The 20,931-nt window shown below is 41.1% G+C and overlaps 1 protein-coding gene across 4 annotated transcripts in view; it reads right to left on the bottom strand.

Annotated features, from left to right (window-relative positions):
- Window positions 1-11,386: 11,386 nt before the first annotated feature.
- The window catches only part of LOC126277905 (KH domain-containing, RNA-binding, signal transduction-associated protein 2-like), a 505,341-nt gene continuing 495,796 nt past the window's right edge, over window positions 11,387-20,931 (bottom strand). For 2 of the 4 annotated variants that reach the window (XR_007550617.1, XR_007550618.1), the window contains exons 7-8: window positions 15,951-16,257; window positions 11,387-11,571 (exon numbers count right to left, since the gene is read on the bottom strand). Coding sequence is in view for 2 of the 4 variants with exons in the window: in XM_049977463.1 (XP_049833420.1) it covers window positions 16,151-16,257 (107 nt within the window). In the remaining 2 variants the exon portion in view is untranslated. Of the gene's footprint in view, window positions 11,572-13,307; window positions 16,258-20,931 lie in introns of those variants that run through there. The other 2 variants (XM_049977463.1, XM_049977464.1) reach the window with 1 other exon arrangement.

Here is a 20,931-nt window from a genome sequence, read left to right as displayed (position 1 = left end):
ATTAAACTTTCCCTGTGTCAGCACATGCAGTTACAATTCTTATAGAGCTGCGTGCCGAAGTTACACAAGAAAAAAGAAATAGTTTAAGCTTGACTGTACAGCTCAGGGGAGTGCATACCGGTTTCCTGCACATTTGCAGGTCGCCAAGCTTGGCGAGGCGTGATGCACTGGGCAACTACTGTACCGCATCCACCGGATTCGCTCCGTTGTTGGTAGTGCTGTGTTATCGCTTCCTGAAGTGCAGTTCGTGATGTGTGGAGCATTCCGGTACGAAGTGGTATCTTTTGTAATTTTGCCAGCTGTTCGCAGAAGTTTCTGAATGAAATCAGCAAAAACACGTTGTACTGTGTTGTTGCCGAGTGCAGTAACTTTGGGCGTAGAATGGAGGGCGTTCTTTAACACCCGTTTCCGAGGCTTAGAATTCTGGCGTGAACGACTGTCTCGTTGTTCACGAGAGGGCAAAGTCAATATTAAAAATGCAAGGCTATGTTCCAAACGTTTTCGTCCCCAGGATTACAAACTAGACACGTAAAATGAGCTGTTGGGCTTATCTACAAGGAAGTTGCTGAAGTCAGATGCAATTCCATCCCAGAAAATACCTAACTGGTGCGGAAAGAAACTTGTTCTGACAAAACAAAAGACAACGTAACAGAAAGGGAACGTGGTAGTAACATCAGAATAGTCCGGGAAAAAGCTCTCGAAACACTGGAAGTTTTGTCTCCCAAGAAAACAAAACTGGACAAGTCAGTTAGCACAGAAATCCTTTCAGGTTCGATAGTAATAGGCAAAGAGCAAAAAAATAAGGATTTGAAAAAAAAGGCTATTGTGAATAGCAGAAACGCTTTACTGGACAAAAACATTGCAGCTATGAAGAAAGCTAAGAAACAGTGCATACCTCTCAAAACTTGTGTTCCTTCTGGTAAGAATTCGGGAAGAGTAAGTAAGGAGGTAGAAACTATACTTTCTCAATGTTACACCAAAGGACCCGTTTCGAAAATGAATTGTTTCATCATTAAATTAACTCCTTTGACGGGACAAGTTACATCGTGACTGCCAGACTACTTCAAGAGTGTCTCGAAAATTTCTTTTCTATAATTCGTGGTCTTGGTGCACTTTAGAATAATCCGATGGCCTTAGAAGTTAAAAATAGAATTACGTACCAACACGTACTGGCAAAGCGACAAATATGCTTTGTCCCGTTAGGAATTACAACAGCAAAATCCAAATTTAACAGCTAAACAAGACCAAATAAGCGTACTTTCAAAAGGTGCGCTTACTTCTCCATAACCTGTGAAATTTGCTGGAATATCAGATTTAGAAATTATTTTTGCGTTTTCTCTTGGAGCAAACGTGTCAAGCAATCATTGGCAGCACTAGTACAACCAAAATTTCCCGCAATCGAAAAGAAAAAATTGATTTGTATGTACGAACGAGAACTTTCATCCGCATTAGATTTTTGACTAAAAGACCCAGGTGGAAGGCGATGAACCGCGTCATCTTCAGCAAATTCCAGTTAAATTTTCCATGTCATCATCATCAAATAAGTTTCGACGTTTATATCATAGTATTCTGTAAATATGTCTGAATTAAAGTTGAACGCAAAACTGTAAAACACTCAGCGTGCCCACGTTCTGAAGCCGTAAGTTTTAGTGACGATCATCTACAGCTAGCTTTGGATACCAACGAGTACTGTCATCAGTGTTTTTGTCGCTGAACATTTCCTTTCGAATATTAAAAAAAAAACTAGTTCTTTCGAGACATTTTGAACTCCACCAATGAGATGCTCAAAACCGAGCGAAAAGAGACGTGAAAAATTAGTTTACTGTGAGAGATTTTCGTGAGTACGCGACTGCGCCAGTTGCCACGTGACAACACATCGCCGACCAACCACAGCGTACACACCGGAATAGGCTACCACCCCCGCCCCTCCCCCTCTGCCCCACGAAATATTAGTCCTAGTGCAATATTATGTCCCCAGAAGCTTATGGCGAATTTTTTTTTGTACTTATCGGTGAATATCAGCCTCTGTATTGCTCAGGCGAGTACGAAAACTAAATTAGTGAACACTATGTAACTAAACGTTAAGGCTTCGAAAAACACAGATTACAGATATATTCGTGCAAAAGGTTCACCAAGATATTTGAAATTCAATAAAATTATGAAAAATAAATTCCAAGCAAGAGGCACGAGCCAGATAAGGCAGCTACTGACAACGCATAAGACACGTTCACTAGTGCAGACGAGTTCTTTGTCATTACGACTGTCCCTGGCAGAAGAAACGCACGTGCGTGGAACGATGCTACTAGTCCGAATGTGACGCACTTGCAAGGCAACCTCCGCAAAATCGGTGGGACTTGGTAACACTCAGTCATTTATTACTGGTAGAATACATTGGCTTTTCAGCGGAGCCGGCCGCGGTGGTCTCGCGGTTCTAGGCGCGCAGTCCGGAACCGCGCGACTGCTACGGTCGCAGGTTCGAATCCTGCCTGGTCGCAGGTTCGAATCCTGCCTCGGGCATGGATATGTGTGGTGTCCTTAGGTTAGTTAGGTTTAAGTAGTTCTAAGTTCTAGGGGACTGATGACCAAAGCTGTTAAGTCCCATAGTGCTCAGAGCCATTTGAACCATTTTCAGAGGAATTTTTATGCCCACAGAAACAGATACGGCGAGCGTCCCTCAGTCTGCTACTGACTGACGAAAAACATAGCTTCGACGTCGTTCTGTTATCCACAGTCGCTGTACCAAGATGTGATTAGTTAATTTTTTCCTATTACAATCATTCACACGGCGCAGTCACGCATTCGACGCGCGACATGAAGATGGAGCCAAGTAACACTAAATCAGTTTCCAATAGCAGGATCGTTTGTTTCTATATTGCTGCCGATGTTGTGGTTGACTTCAAAGAAAATTCGAAACAGAAGATCCAAGGGTGCAGTGGTTTGTTAGAACAGCTGACGACTACTGTGAACAAAGTTGGCTGTAATGATTGGGAATAGCATTGTCTGAGATCAAACTGCGTTAAAAATGGGTTGTAAACTGAGTGGGCTACAATGAAAAAAGTTGACGCCAAACGCATTTCTAATCATTTCGGCTGGAAATTCTGGCTGTACTGAGTATGCAGCGAACGAAACGGACTCCACACAATGTAATTCAATTCTCCTCATTTCAAGGCAAGGAACCATTTTCGTCTTCTATGAGCACTTCAGTAACTATAATCCGCAAACAAAGTGATTCATTTATTCCGAAACCTAGTGTGTGAGTACCTACTGTTCGGGTTGTTTTCAGCGAGAATGCATTATACGTGGAAGATGACGATGTTTATTAATTGCTTGTACTGAGTATGAGAAAGAAGTGGTTATCGTTATTATTCCTGTTCAGAATGCGTTACTTAAGTAAAACTATCAGTCTCTCTCCTAGTCAAAGATGAAAATAGTCACTATTTCTTAAAGCGACGAAACATTATTGCGTGCCAGAATGAAAAAACACGAGAAAACCGCGTACAGCGACACAAATATGAATTGGTTCGGGCTGCTAAACTTTCATTGCAGTTCTTCCAAAAGAAGAATAATTTGTCAAGTTATTCCAAAAAATGTGAAATGCCTCATCATGATCTCCTAGTTAGCATTTCCTAAGGCCTATTTTTTTTACTACATTCCGTTACGTATTTTTTCCGATTAGTATATATAAATGAATTCATAATTTTAGAAACTATGTAAACGCACATAATTTTTGTTTCATTTCTATATCACCAACACTTCCGAATAGAAAAACAGTTTGAGACTAGGCACTGTTCACGCAAGAAATACTACACAGCTGGAAATTCTAGCGAAGGTTGCCACGGACTGGGTCACCTACCTATACCAAAACAAAAAGGAACGAGTATTGCTTTCTTGCGGGTCACTCTTCACGAAGGTCCGTTTAAGCTTTGTAACACCTCCGTTTTTATCCCGACCTGATCGGATCGAATAGCAGCCCAATATTTATTATTAACATGACCGTGAACCTAATGGGGCTGGTAATCGCAATTGACCGCTACGGAAGTTGTTGCTTTCCAGTTCGTCCTGTTCAATACTATAATACTGAATGTATGGTAATAAGAAACACCAACACAGTTTTACTAATTACGAACTTCTATTCTTCTCAAAACACAAAAAGGAGACAGCCACTGTCTTCGTCATACATATCTATTTACGGCTAATCACAGCACAGGCTTTCTTCATCTGCCATTATCGTCACCCGCTAATCCATCACTGCATCCAACACTGCAATCCAAGGTTAGGGCGGCGAGGTAGACGCGAAACTAAATATCGGCAACTAGTAACGTCACTGATTACTTTTATAAAGATACTTCATCCATTTCACGGTATTTATTTCTTATTTAGGGGTCTAACCACGGCGATGGTGACACCCTTCTCGGTTAAAAACCTTGTATTCCCATAATGGCCTACACACACACACACACACACACACACACACACCATTCCCGCCAACCACTCTGGCGCATCTCGACACTCGCTCTCGCAACACGTCACAATCGATTATTCGCCCTAACAATCGATTATTCGCCCTATCGACCTGCGCCGAGTGCAAAGTTATAGTAAGGGCCTACGGACCCCTTACAGCTTCCGGTGTACTGTTGGGTGCCAGAACGCGTACGTCGATCGCCTACATACACGTTGATGTGGTTGTCCATTCACTTGTGGACTATCTCATGTCTGGAGACCCTTTTCAGAATTTCTTTATTTCTGGTGCAGGCACAGGAGCACGGTCGTTGTCGGTAGGTCGAACAACAGCACAGCTTGCGCCTATAGGCGCACAAAGCGCAAGGAGCGGACCGCCTGCAGTTGTCCATCCAGCTGCTTGGGTGTTTCTGCTGTGTCATCTTTTTGACGATGCTCACAAAGGGGCCGAACATCCTCGTTAGCATGACGATGTCGCCCCTTCTGACAGCGTCAGCATGTCTGGTTGAGGGCGTTGTATTGTTTCGGTCAGCGTGGCCGTTGTCGCCGCTTTCCGTGGGGCGACGAAACGCTTGCTCGCACTGTGTGTTTTGGGGGCGGAGATTTCCTTCTGTGCTGCCCCCACTGCTGCGTGTGGGCCGCCACACATTCCCGTTCCATCTGGTGTGGGCTGCCCGTCCGCGCCTGCTGCGTGCGCTTTCTGACGCATGCGCGCCCTCCTCTGTTGCTGCGGAGCCACAGCTGCTGCATCTGTGACCGTCTGCTGTGACAGCTCTGCGTCAGCGACAAAGCCCGCCCGGCCCTCAGAGGGGTGAGTGTTCAGGCGCGGGCGTCGGTTACAGCGCCCCACCAGATGGCTTGTCACAACCTGCCTGGGACGTGGAGCGGGCCGCCGTCTTCTTTGGCGCCCCTTTCGGGTATTCCACGGTAGCGAGCTATTCGTCACGCATTTTCCAACACAGTTGGCCTACGTCGGCCCCTTCTCCTCGATTTTGAAGGCCGCCAGCGCACTTCACGCAAGCGTCAGACATCGAGTAGTGGCGTGCTACGTGCCCAGTGCTCCGACATACGAAGAATTCCAATGACCCTCGTCGCGACCTCAGGTGCTCCACGGTGACCGCCGTCTTAGCCACTAGGGCGAGTCCTAACAACTTCTGATTTTCGGAGTTGCCGTGGCGACGGCCGAAAGGAGAGGAGCATCTTTGCTTGAGTTCACGGGGTTCATACGCACCATGTTGAGCACCCTGAACCCAAGGTGATCAGACCACATTGCCAGCATGAAACTGGACACAGCGTCTATCAGGTTGTCTAGACTCGTTGCGTAAGGGTAAAAACGGCCTCTGATATGCGGCCTGTTCACTCGTCACGTCTTTGCAGCTGCGGAGGTTGAGTCGCACCAGTTCCTTTCTCGGTGATTTCACAGTGAACTTTACAGTGTGAAACCCGTTGCAGGAATTGACGGTAGTAATGAAACTTCCTGGCAGATTAAAACTGTGTGCCAGACCGACACACGAACTCGGGACCTTTGACTTTCGCGGGCAAGCGCTCTACCATCTGAGCTACTTAAGCACGACTCACGCCCCGTCCTCAAAGCTCTACTTCTGCCATTATCTCGTCTCCTAGGCAAAGGTCCCGAGTTCGAGTCTCTGTCTGGCACATAGTTTTAATCTGCCAGGAACTTTCATATCAGCGCACACTCCACTGCAGAGAGAAAATCTCATTCTGGACGGTAATGATGTCACTTGGATAATGAAAGGTCCTGCTTGGCAGATCATGGGCCGAGGGTGCTTGTGCCAAGATCTTCATCTGCAGTGGCGTCTGACGTGCCAGCAACGTCTTCTTCGTCTAAGACTGTGATTATGCCGCCAGAGCCACTGAACTACGAGGCTATCTGAGTCAGGTGTATGTGCTTGATTTACTTGGCTCGTTACAGGTGTAGGCCAGCCTCACATGTCAACCACAGCCTTACTCTAGGTCCCCTAGCAGGCACGGGGAATTCTGGCAGCTGGTTTCTCTTTCATTCCCCATACTCAGGGATCATATTTGATTGTCATTTGCAGCGTTCTTGACGCTCCTTGTCTAGGTTGAGTACTTTCTTCTGCCTCTCCCAGTGTTGTTTCAGTAGCTCACATTCAGGTGGCTCTGCCTGGAAACAGAATATGAGGCTCTCCTTCTTGCTATATTTGTTGAGAAGCAAATTCTTAGTCTGCCATTTCCAATGTTCAGTCACTTCATTCTGCCAGGGATCGTTGTCAAACTCCTACGTAATAGCTTTGCTGCTGCTAGGAAGAGTTTTGTAGTGGACTCAGGCCAGCTGCAGCTTCCTGCAGCATGAACTCCCATCTCTTTCTGTTTGGTAGCCTGTGACATCACTGGGGGTCATCACAGTTGGGGGTTGGGGCAATAGGGGATGCAGAGATCGCGGATTGGTTTGCCAATGGAATTCCATCAAACTTCTTTGCGAAGTCACATGAAAAAACATCACCACAAAAATGTTAAAAAATACATGTATTTTCATGTAATGCAAATAGTAGTCAACCCTCCCTTTTGTGACTGACATTTGAGAAGATACATGGAATATGAACTTTGGGGCTGTCTGCTTACATATTAGACTGATACCACAGTCCGGAACAACTGCCTGCAGTAAGTATGGCTGCATCACAGTGGCACCAACATCTGGGGTAAAATCTGTACCGAAAATTATAGATAATAATCTTCAAAGATTACATATTCAGGGAAGAAAAGGCATATTTCAGTTTTGAGGTTTAAAGTTACTGCAGTGGATCATTTCTTCGCTGTATTCATCAGGCAACCTCTTACGGTGAAGTCCGGTGACAGTTGTCAGTGCCACTGTGACTGCATTTCTCATATTGCTCTGCCATTTGACAGCATAGACAACACCTCCTTTGACTTATCTGACTCTGACAATAGCACATAATGAGAATTACCCATCCCCTGTTAGTCTGAGTGTCGCAGAACACATGAACATTAGCAAAGCTGCAGTCAGATACCGATAAGAGGTTTCGATGACACGTTCTTCTTTTGTGTACATATCTGCATTCCAGATTCCCACACACAGAATTATGTATGTAAATGATTAAAACCACACCAAAGTACTAACAACTGGGTGGCCAGTGGTACCCATACTCCATGTGAAAATGAACTGAACACACATTTCCATTGTTAATCCAACAGTAGGCACTGCTGCTATCAACATGAACATAAAAACATAAAACATAGTCCTGGGATAAAAGTGCATGCATCATCTTAATTATTACATATTACAGCTACTCTTCTTGTAGCTGCGAGTCACTCCTATGAAGATTTTAAAATTACCACAACATTTTTGCATCTTCGCTGTCTAAAACAATTCCAGAGACACGCAAAGCACTTTATGATGCACTCCAGCTATCATCTGTTCCCTTGTTGACTTTTATCACTGTCTTCCTGGTCAGTAAAATTTTCATGATCTTGACAGTCAGGAAGTAACTTCTCCACACTCACCGAATCATAATACTGTTTATATTGATGTATTCTGTACTTCCTGGTTCACAGTAAATCTTCGTACCACAAAGTTGGTACAGAAATACCACTGACAGATCAACCACCACACTTACTTTCGAAAACTTTCCTCCTTTTCTTTCCCGACTGGGGAACCTATGCCTTGTACTTTTAAACAAACTCACTGCTCGCTTCTAGAAAAGTTTAATCAGAAGATATTTCCTCTGAAGCCAAGACCACTAAATATTCATTATTTTATGATAATCGGTTTCAGCAGAACTTTGAGGTCATCAACCGATCTTTGGTAATTTGAAGTGCGTACATATTGACCTCATAGTGGGAACACATTCCTCTCTTAATACAGCATAAGCACATTGGTTTGTCAGTAACAAAAAAACGAAAATATGAAATACACATTGCAACAAAGGTGTCACTCGAGTGAAATTGCATATACATTTTACACCTACGCCATTTCACTTCAGTGAACACATCTGGCACAATGTGTATTGTATGTTTACATCTTAGTATCGCTAACAAATCAATGTGCTTATTTTGTATTACAAACAGAATGCGATTCCACTACATGGGTGCCATGTACAACTTTTTAATTTCTGAGGATCAGACGATGAGAAGAAACATCTGTTGAAACTGGTCATTGTTGGCTTTGAACCATTAAATCAACAGATTGCTCCCATCATGTAACATGTCTGACATGCATCTAGAGAAATGCAACCACCTTGACATAGGCCTCAGTCTTAGAACTTTTATTTAGGTCCTCTTTGGATTTTGCTTCCCACAGACACTGTCACTCTTTGTATATATTTATGTACTCACAAAGTCCTTGGTCCAGCAATGGGAATCCAACATGATTGCTTTGTCTATGCCTGAATGCACAGACGGACATTGTACGGTGCTCCACATTCACCTCCTTCAAGAAGTCCAGGCATTCTTGCAAGCTCATCTACATGTTAGGTGTGTGTGTGTGTGTGTGTGTGTGTGTGTGTGTGTGTGTGTGTGTGTGTGTGTGTGTGAAAGATTCCATGAAAGTGTGGGTTACCTCAAGCACGTAAGTCTATGGGCATTTAACACCCTCTTGCTCTAAAATGAAAATATGTCTTAAAACATGTGTCATGCCGCTCAGTCCTCGCACCTGTCTGGCAGATGCACCAGGTACCACAAATATTGCCCACAGCATACTGTCCTAGCGTGATACTTCTTGCAGGTTATATACCAGTGCAGGACAGCAACTGGCTTACCAGAATGTCATTGTCATTATGCAATCTCTGTATGGTAACACGCAAAAGGTGTAAGAATGTTTGGGTAGTTGGCAGTTGCATTTAAATGGGGTACTGGAAACCCTTCACAGTGCCCGGCTAGTGGCACTGCACAATCCAGATGATAAGTTTGTGTCAGCCTTAGTGATGACACTGCCATTTGACGTCTATGTCTTACACAAGAAGCTCTTCGTAAACTACCGATCGCCCTCCTAGCACTGCATTTCATAGACAATCCATTGTTTGTACCACACATTCACAAAATTAGTGGCCATGATGGTCTAGTGGGTAGAGCGCTAGATTTTAGTACTGGAAGTTATAGGTAGGAGTGAGAATTTTTACTCATTTCAGTCCCTCCAGAACAGCTGCATGTCCGCTCAGCCCTGAAATGACAGTGAAGAAAGGCTGTACTCTATGTGCTACCAGGCAACTAGCCTGGTAACATGATTCTGCCACAGGCACTGCCTTTTAGCTTTACATCAATTGCATAACCAGTCTGCGGAAAGAACTGTGTACGAATGCTTCAGTCTCTCACCCAGTTGGCACCTACACTAGTTCAATGGAATGACAACATTTGACCATAGCCCAGGTTTTTATAGCTACACCTCTGCAACTTCATAATTACTAAAACATGAGAAACAGATTCAACGTGGACTTATGACACAGTAATTACCTTAGTAAATGAAATACTGGCACACAGTCTCAGTTGGCGAGGAACCTTTCAGTATTTACTACGATGTATACACTTTATCTAAAATGTTCCTACAATTATTTGAAAACATTCAATAGGACTAAAATCAATGCGTGATGACAATGCTCTTCAAAACACTACATAATAGGGCACTGTACATCAGTGAAATACCACTTTGGTCTTCAAAAGTGTGTGTGTGTGTGTGTGTGTGTGTGTGTGTGTGTGTGTGTGTGTGTGTGAGAGAGAGAGAGAGAGAGAGAGAGAGAGAGAGAGAGAGAGAGAGAGAGAGAGAGAGAGAGAGAGAGAGAGAGAAAGAGAGAGAGAGAGGGGGGGGGGGGGAATATATATCACCACATTTCCTTACTTGTGGGAAAATAGGCACAAAGAAATGATACCTCAATCATAAAAAAAATTGATGCAAAGAGGAGAAAAAACTGCTAAGGCAGAGTGTCAAACTCTCTCCAACTTTTTTCCTTTTACAGTGCACTGCATCACAAACAGCACATGATAATTTCTTGATGTAGTAGTGGACAACAAACATATTTTGTAACTGTCTTACAAACTCATTACTCTTGTTGCATGGAAGTTTGAAGACGTTTAAAATACATGAGAGTATAAAACTTATCCTTAATTCTGCTGGTATCCATAGCAAAAAAGTTGAAAGATTTCAGTTTATCTTCATGAGGATACCAGCTGAGCTGTGTGCTATGATAAAAAATAACAAAAAAATTAACATGTTGTTATTAAAATAACCTACTCATTTACAAATGGAATTCTCTCTCTCTCTCTCACACACACAGACACAGTAATAGAAAATAACTGTTCCTATAATTATTCGTTACTGATACTGTGTGATATTTACATTTATGGTACTTTGCAAGGAAGAGCGTACATGCTCTGCAGGATTCAACTTCATAACAACAGCTGCCTTCTTGTTACACCATGCCGTAACTTCTCCAATTCAAGTTTTTCCCCCTGAAAGAAATCAAGTCCTTACCTGAGTCCCTAGAGACTTAAGTGTTGTGAACCATGACATCCCAATACACAGTCATTTTATCTTTTATGCATTGTGGTATGTGTTTTTGGTGACAAATTATTATTTAAACCCTGAATGCTTGAAACAGTATTGCACTGTATGATGTAGTAACACACAACATAACTGAGCAGTAGGATTATATGAAAGTATTAAAAAAAAGTGTAGCTTATGGAAATTTGTATCTGGCTAGTATAATTATCTCAAACCCAATTGTAAAAAAATTGAGAGAAAAATAAATATATCAGAAAGTTTGTGTGTGTGTGTGTGTGTGTGTGTGTGTGTGTGTGTGTTTGTGTGTGTGTTCATATCCTAATTTTATTCTGTTGTCTGCCAAAAATGATTTCGTTCAAAAACAAGTGTATATAGCAGGTTCAAATACATACATAAACAAATGACTTACAAGTTGAACGTTCAGTAAATACTAAATTTAGAAAAATAATTAAAAATATATTTCATTAATACTCTATCATTTGTACATCTTCACTGAGCTAGAAGAACAAGCATTTATGGAGTATAAGGAACTTGGTCCCACATATCCCTTTAAAAACATTCACTGCAGCATCACCCATATGAATTTTCTTGCCGAATCTTCTGAACTGATATCCATGCAGCTGGAAAGCAGAATGTTACTGATTAGTTAATCACTATCAGGAAGATTACAGTACAAATTCATCCACACAAATAAACTTCTTAACTTATACATCATCAAAACCAGAAGTCAAGAGAGAGAACTTACATATCACAGCCTTTTCAAAATTATTTACAAGTCAGGCAACGACAAATATTTGAACTGTTAATTTATCTGTAACATTGGCTATCAAAATTCACTTACTACAAAAGACTTTACAGGGTCAAACGTGAACACATTTGCCAATAAACAAACATAAATACAAAAGAGAGACATAAAGTCAGTGCTAATTGATTTTAGGCAGGGATAACAAGAATAATACTAGTAACTATCAACATTTTGGGGCCCTTTGTACTTGCTCTTAATGAACAGAAGTAACTTATTTCTCACTTCACTTGTGTTAATAATCTACTTCCATCCCAAAATACGCTTAATTATACATCACAAATTATCTACAAATACAGATATTATATTCAAAATCTATAGTCATTTTATATCAGTCATTAAAATGAGATCAATACCTGCAACTCAATATTTATAGCTGTGGGTGATGTAAATCTGATTACTTAAATCCACAAACACATGTGGAGAACACTGGGTGTTTTCTGTAGCTAAGGGCGGAAGTCACAAGATAACCTAACAACTTTCAGAGTAAATATGATTTTAGGCTGAGAGTGTGTAAAGCAATTATACTGAAATGTTAGTGAGATCTATATTAATTTAAATGATTTATTTTAATGCTGGTGAAACATATATTGTTAGATGCTCCTCTGCTAACTATAAATTCATAACACTGAATTTTAAAACAACATTAAACATGAATTTACCTTTATTTTACTGGTATATTACAATTATATTATTAGACTACCTGAACTCATTTGAGTAACTGATCTCTTTAAGAAGTTAACATTTTATTTCATTCTATGTATTCTTTAAAATGTTTAGAATTGTTTTATATGAGATGAATGGAAAGGAATTTATAATTAGCATTTTCAATAGACATAACTAATCCCAAATCAGTAAAGAATTGCAACATCATTAGTTATTATGACTTATTTATGCTTGTGAGTGTTTGTGGTCATACTTAATTAAGTTTCATTATTCGTCAGCGAAGAAGGAGCATAACTTTCTCTTTACATGTCTGCGATGTTTAGTTATAAATTCATTTTGGTAATGCACAAACAGTAAACAATATATTTTAGCAGTGCCTTACGCTCCAGTTAACACAGACGAAAATCTACAACTTAAAGAAGTAGCCACAAACAAAATCTCACCGACATTCTAATAAATCATAATACATATCTATATTTTTAAATTATATATTTAAATAAATTATTTACCTGTTTTGCAACTTTTCTCCAGAGGTGATGCTCCATTGTTACTCAGACATGTCGTTTGATTTATGATTTATTTTTCGAATTTTCAACTTGTGAATTTATAGTTACTGAGTTATACTTTTTACTTGGAATTTGCTTGAGGTTTCTCTAAAATTGCACTTAAGAGCATATTAGATCTCAAATTAAACATGAAGAACGCAACAAACAAGAAACTATAGACGATTTCTAAAAGGACACTGGATACCTTACTGCATACACTGAAATAAATGATTTCTGGAATTTTGTGTGTGTAAAAACGCAGTGTTCTGCACTCCTTTTGAGCACCTGACATCAGTTATTGTCGCTTTTAAATAAATGTTTGTGTTTTAAGAAAAGACAGAAGCTGATTTCATAAATTTTAATTATGGAAGATTTCAAAATCTTCATTGAAAAAACATACAATTTTAACCATAACTTTTACATCTAATGAAAACTGCTCATGTAATATTTTTGTGTTTCTTTTACAAGTTTATATTTTAATGCTACGTGTAACATCCTTTTTAAACATTTCACAAAACTACTAACAACATTACTTTAAAGAAATTAATTTAAGATTATTGAAAGAAAAATAAAACTAAATTAGAACATTTTAAATGCTTCTTTTATAATGTACTACACACCACTAACTTTTAAAGGCTATTAAAAAGTTCTTGTCCAAGAACACCACTTGGCTCCAAACATACCACATGTTCCATTATCCTGCAAACATGACCATAGATGACTCAGCCTTTTTACTTATCAGACACTAATTATCTTTAATTACAGTATGATTTCTGAGATTTAAAATATCTAAAACATTTCAGAAGCTAAGGAGAATACACTACAGTATTTTGCATCACACACAAAAATTCAAGACTTAGGCTGCTTTGTCGTATGGACAATAAAGTAATAAGGACACCAGTCATAACAATTTATTCACTGCCCTTTAGGTAAAGGCTTTCCGTCTACGCAGATATCTACTTTAGTGATTAAAAATTCTTTCCTGCCCCTTTTTAGTCATCAATATTGACAGCCTCAAAACATTTGGGGTTATATTTACAATGTTTGTTTTAGATACAGTTTTCAAGTCATTTGCACAAATTCTAAATTATTGAATTACTGGATAGGTATTTCAGATGATCTGCTTGTAAAAATATATTGCAGCAACCTGAGCTACATACTGTGCGATTTAGGCCTACTTTAAATAAAAATCATTCACAAATGTATTTAATTCTTCAATAAAATCAGTACACATGAAAATATATTTATATATATTTCATTTGAACAATGTTTCCTAGACAACGGGCTTCTCAGAAAATTTAAATAGTGAGATGTGAAGTAGCTAAATCTACACATTTTGATATCAACAGATTATTCGTAAGAATAAAGCCCAAGAGTGGGTTAATATAGATTGGACCACTTTAGTAATACCAATTCAGTCAAGACACCATCAGCCACAAACCGAAATATAGGTACCATGGCAAACATTTAGTGCCACACGTGTTCTGATTGTCATCCCATTGAATGCTACTTTCAAACAACTGCTGTGAAGTAACCCTGTATCCAATGGTATTTCAACCAGATTCTTTCAAGAACACACATAAAATCCCACAATAGTTTCCATTCCAAATTCTTAGTACACACCACTGGCCACAAAAATGCGATATATACATATAATTGTATGTAAGTTCTGTAGTTGTGTGAAGCACGTGAAACCAAATCTGAAAGTAAACGCTGTCCACAAAAGTATAGAATTTACATTGGCTTTTACATGATGTCTGATTTAGAAACGAAAAGATTACAGCACTACCATAAAATACTAGTAGTATTTTAGGTCTATCATAATATGAAGAAAATTACTAAATACTGGTTGACTTCAACTAACACATGTTACAGTAAATGTGACAAGAATACTATGTTTACTTCTAATATTCAGTACTGTGAATTGTATATGTGCTTCGACAAAACTAATTCCCACTGCCGATGCTCACAAAACAATTACAGTCAAGTGTTGCACATTAAACACATTTATAAACATCTACATATTTCATGCAGTACCATACACCATCTACACTAGGAGCTATAAGTGTTTTAGCCCAGTACAATGAGAAAACAAAAAACTAAAATTTGCAAAATTTTAGTTCAAAATGATTATAAATAGATGTGTCACATTTTTAATTCTGATCCAGCCTTGTCGAATACAGGAGGACGGAGTAGCTAGGGTGAGATATAAGTGTACTAAAATTTATGCTGAGCCACATTCTCTATTGTGAAACAACTCCGTGTAGTGTACTAGTGGAATAATCTATCCCAGTACAACCTGTCACATAAATGTTTTATTTGAGTCTATTGCCCATATTCTGACATGTAACTGCACACTTCATTAACATACAAAATTTACAGCTCAAATAAAATTTTAGCTTTTCCTCTCACACTACAGTGTGTGAAATAATATTCTGAATTTTGGTATTATCAACATGAATGATGTCAATATGGGAGATAAAAGAATGAAACATTACACACCATTTTGCAAGAATAGAGCTACTAATTAATTTAAGGAATATCAATTGTATGTTAATGTCCTGGTTCAAACAGAATTTTTATGTCAGAACACGAGAGATAGTCAAAATGTGAAGCACATATACAATGGAAAAACATTTATGCGACTCTTCACGTTCATCTAAATAAATGAATGAATGAATGAATGTCGAACCAATCGATACTAATGCAAAGGATAGACTAAATACATCTGTCGTTAACCTGTTTTAACGATTAACACCAAATTACTGTATATGGTGTAGACATCCCTATTCTTCTTGTCCAAAGAATAGGACTAGATTAATGTTTTTTTTCTTAAACTCGAATTGACACGAAGCTTCGCTCCACTTTTCTATCTTCTCTGGTGAGAGCGAGCGTCTGTAATTGGTACAGTATCCGTGTTTTGGTTATGGAGTCAGTAGGCGGCCCGCGCTAGGCTATACTGGTTAGGCAATGCTGCGGCACTCACTGGCAGCGCCGGCCTCTGCTACTGGGTCGGATGCCGCTGCCGCTGCTGCAGGTGGTGGCTGTGGTGGTGCAGGTGCAGCAGCTGCTGTTGCTGCTGCTGGTGGACATGCTGGTGGTGGTGGTGATGGTGGTGGTGATGGTGGGGGCGGGCCGCCGCCGCCGCTGCCGCCGCCGCAGCAGCCGCCGCTGCCGTCGCGCTCATTACTTGGCTGGGCGCGCATACGGAGTGGGGCGGTAGCGCGGCCGGTCCGTGCTCACCCCGGCCACAGTGCTGCTCTTGAAGGCCTTCCAGCGGCTGGCGGAGTCGTCTGCGAACAAGAGGTGGCAAGGAGACGGGGGAACCGGGTGCGGAGCCTATCTTTGAACTCGAGAAACTGAGGGCACTACAAACGGGAACAACTTCCCGATGCCTCAAGTAAGCACACTGGTAAAAAGTCACCCCAGGGAGACATCAGACTAATACATTGTGACACTGTCTCTAGCCTTTTTAATGGACTCAGTTCAGAAAGGGAGATAGTCCACAAGGTTCTACACGCATGACACACACAGCTGAAGCCATCCACTGACGATTACATTCCATACAGCGACCAAATTGCGGCGCTATTCGTACCTACGTTTCACCCACTGCTCGACAGTCCCACCCATTTTCTAAGGGATTAATGCCGGATGATTTAGTGGACCAGTGGAGATGTGTTAGGACGCCTGAATTTACATCATTTACATCGAACCAGGAAGATCACGGCTGATGTCATCCTGGAAAACGGAACTGTCCACAGAAAACAGATCATGAATATTCAGAAGAAATTCCAATACTTAGTAACCGAGAATTTTGAACCAAATGGTTTATGCTGAAGACTGATGGTGGTCCAAGTCATGGTACGAAAAACTCCCTAAGACATTAACGAATTGCTTCTGTCCTGAAATATACACTCCACACACTACGGATTAAATGCTTCAGTGGGTCGTCGGTGCAATCGTAGCATTGCATCATTTAAAATAATGCGAAATCACGACTTGACAGACCACACTACATGCCTCCAGTCACTTACTGTCCAGTTTCTGTGTTGTTTGGCCCCCTGAAGAAGTAAGAATTATGTGCCGCTACGATAAAGGGCCTTTTGCGAGGTACCAGACTCCAATTATTTCCACTGCACGCACTTCCGTTCGCAATGCTAGCTCGGAAACTGGTTACGTTGGACCTACACCCACTGACAGCATCAATTCCTGTCAGACTTGAAATCTATTGACATTGACAAAAGGTGAAACTTGTGTCTCGTTTCTGCCGGTTTGGATATTTTTACATCCCCCGTTCTTATTCTGCGTTACATGGCTGCAAGTGGTAGCCATTCCTTACAGAACGTTGGGCAATCAGCGCTAATGTGACGATATGTGGAACTTGCTTCACAGAGTGGTCAGGCCCACATGCAAATACAATGGCTTCTTTCTGACATTCAGTCACGTCTCCACGGCGGAGGGTCACATCACCGTCTAGTGCCAGTTCCACACCATCTGCAGAGCTCCAAAGCGACCAATATGCTCTTTTAAGGGTGGACTTTATATTTTATTCATTGACATTGTGTTGAAGAGTACTTCCGCGCTCATCCAAGGTGAAATGATTTTGACAGGAACGTTTTCTGACGCTGTCGCTGTCAGCTATTACATCCGTTAGTATCTTTATTTTCAGGCCGTAGATGACGACTGTTGGCGGAAGATTCAAGCTGCACACTGATTATCGTGGCGGAAAACAAATGGGCACCTACTAAGTATCAGTATTTTTTTTTAGTAAGTCGGTGAAATTATACTGTAAAGAGAACTGTCGAATCAAAAGGTGCTGAGCGCAAATCAGCTTCATACTTCTCATGCTGCGTTGTCCACCGTAGAGGTTTTATTTTAGCACTATCAGCCGTGGATCACAGTTCTTCCTCGGTTTACCTCTGGAGTCAGTAAATTACCATTGTTGTAAATGCGGGCAGCGCCCTGCTTAACATAGATCCAGGAAAAGAAACGGCTGCATTTAGTGCCTTAATCGTGTATGGCACCAACATTGTATTTTTAAGAGTATTCTTTCTGAAATAAACACAGGAAGAAGCTTGACCAACGCAGTCTGCCTCCGTGGCCTGGGGGCACCGTCGTTTGCTCATGAAGAGATGGTACCCGCCTCTGGCGTAGATGTGCCTTTACGGAAAATAAAATGGAACGTAAGGAAATCGGCGTCAATTAGTAACACTTTGTATGATGACCGTATTTAGAAATAACTAGATTGCGACACTGATTTACTAGTTGTGACAAATGCGCCACATGCAAATAAAATTTTAAAAAAGGAAAATTACAAAGAGGAGTAAGACTGGACGCAGATAACGTTGAAACAACGTCGATTAGCGAGGACGATGTAGAGAAGTAACAAACCACTGTTAGAAGCCTTCGTATTCGAGAGGCCCTACCACAGCCTATTTTCCACCGCCATTCCGCTGATGCTCTCGAGTTATCGACAGATACGCGCTGGCTCCGCACATTGACAATATTTCTATCGAGGTATTCCACTAACAGTATATAACAACGCGAGAATATGATGACCAGGTGCTTCGTCACACAGTTTCAATACCGCGCATGCTCCGCAGCTAAGTGTGAAAGTTGTGCAAGTCTTCCCAAAAATCTTTTATAAAAAGGGAGGCGGGGAATGTCCAAAATACTAAGGCCAAGGGTGCCAGTAAAGCGGAAGACCTACCCCGTTGCCCGTAATTTACATGGTAAGCGTTACGGCGGCGTTCTTAGCGTCCATACTTAAAATGTTTCTCTTTGCTTTCTACAAAAATTTCAAAGCAAATCTTGACAAGCTTCGTGTCGCTACGCTCATTCTTTGAAAAGTTTCACCTGCCGACATGAAAGAAAATCCCTCCATTACAATGAGAATAATGGTTGAAATGGCTCTGAGCCCTATGGGACTTAAGTTCTGAGGTCATCAGTCCCCTAGAACTTAGAACTACTTAAACCTAACTAACCTAAGGACACCACACACATCCATGCCCGGGGCAGGATCAGAACCTGCGACCGTAGCGGTCGCGTGGTTCCAGACTGTAGCGCCTAGAACCGCTCGGCCACTCGGGCCAGCAATGATCATAATGCCCTGGAAACCTCTGTAGAGGAAAAAGTTACAAGTATTAATCACATAAGATGAAATTTCATTTCCCTATCACTTTTCGGAAACTTGTATCGGTGTCTGGAGGTTAATGAACCTCGTATACATCAAGTGACTACTGATCTCATTGATTCTTGAAGAAATTGTTTTCAGCCTTTTCCAGTGTGTAAAAGAACACTGTTTTTCCCCTAATATCGACATGTGGAAAAATTTGAGGAAACAATAATTTATTGTATCTAATCGCTTTCAGTGTAGCCATTATTAACTGCGTGAAAATTGCTTACCTTGTCTGAAATTCGGGGACATGGTATCCTGCTGTACGAACTATTTGGCGGCTAACTGGTCTTTAGCTCGAGCCTGCGCGTTTCAGAGCCTGCGCGTTTCAGAGCCTAGTAAACCGATATGCCATTTCACAACGACCCCAATCTTTCGATAACAGTACTTTTTTTTTTTTTAATGAGTTTATGAAACTTGATACACATGGATGGGTGTAAAACTAAATCCTATCTGTCGCAATTATTCTATCTTGGGTATACATGGATATCTAAAACACAGTTTTGGGATCAAAATCTAATTTCATCAGCCCCTGATCCTCTCCATGACGGAAATTATGGAACAATTTTCACATAATGAAAGTAGTAATCATGATGGCAGTTTTAGTAAGTGGATAATTATTAGAACACAACTACCGCCCAAGCTGTGGATCGGAACTCAGCCATGCCGCAGAAACACAGCGCTGGAATTCGCAGCAACACTATCACGCGAAGACATTCCTTACGTAAAAGACTGCGTCCTTGACTATTACACTATCATTCAATCCACTGTGGTGATATGACGGCAAAAATACTACCACTGCTGCTAAAACAAACTTCTTGCAGTGACGCTTGGGAAAGGAGCAAAGCCACGAGGTGATGTGAGTTGTAAGGTCAAGAATGCGTGTATTACAGGAAGTTGTTAAGCAGTAGGTGAATGATGTCACATAGTTTTGTCCAGTAGACGAACTGTCTCCAAGATGGGGAAACCAATTTACGACTTCCATATTAGAGGGACGCAGAGTCCACAATTCGGTTACAAGAAAGTAAATTCAATTCACACGTTATCCAAATTTCACACATTTTTGAGACCATGGCAATCTGTCTGAAATGTTGTTCTCTTGTTTTTACCAAGGGCGTAACTTGAGATGAATGTCTTTTTCACTTTAACAACTTTGATTTGCATTCCCGTAGACACAGGAAAAGAATGTTTAGTGTGTGTGTGTGGGGGGGGGGGAGGGGGGGGGCGTTGGGGTTGGTTTTAGGGAAGGAGACCAGACAGCGAGGTCAACGGTCTCATCGGATTAGGGAAGGACGGGGAAGGAATTCGGCCGTGCCCTTTGAAAGGAACCATCCCGGCATTTGCCTGGAGCGATTTAGGGAAATCACGGAAAACCTAAATCAGGATGGTCGGACGCGGGATTGAACCGTCGTCCTTCTGAATGCGAGGAACTGGACGTCACGGTTAGCAAGCTAATTCTGAGAAAACTTGTCTTATCTACGGAATTTTGTTAAGAATCGTGACAAAATAAACACGTCATGTGCGCGAACGAGACGACGAAGTTTCAAAAAATGCACACTACATTATAACTTTGAGAAAAACAGACGGGTGGATTCGCATGCGAATAAATGTTGTATAAGTGTGAAAACTGTATTACCAAATCAAAGTGCAAAGTGTATGCTTAATTACTGTTAGCTGGCCCCCTCGTCCGGTCTGTCGGTTTCTGAAACTGTGATATCACGCGTATCCACACCATCCACAATGGAAACCGAAATCACTGTTTACAGTTTCCGTATGTCTTTTTGCGAAACCG

Source organism: Schistocerca gregaria, chromosome 6 (genome assembly GCF_023897955.1).
Source record: "Schistocerca gregaria isolate iqSchGreg1 chromosome 6, iqSchGreg1.2, whole genome shotgun sequence".
Taxonomy (NCBI): Eukaryota; Metazoa; Arthropoda; class Insecta; order Orthoptera; family Acrididae; genus Schistocerca; species Schistocerca gregaria.
Note: the sequence above shows the minus strand (reverse complement) of the source record. Positions and strands in the feature narration are given on the sequence as shown.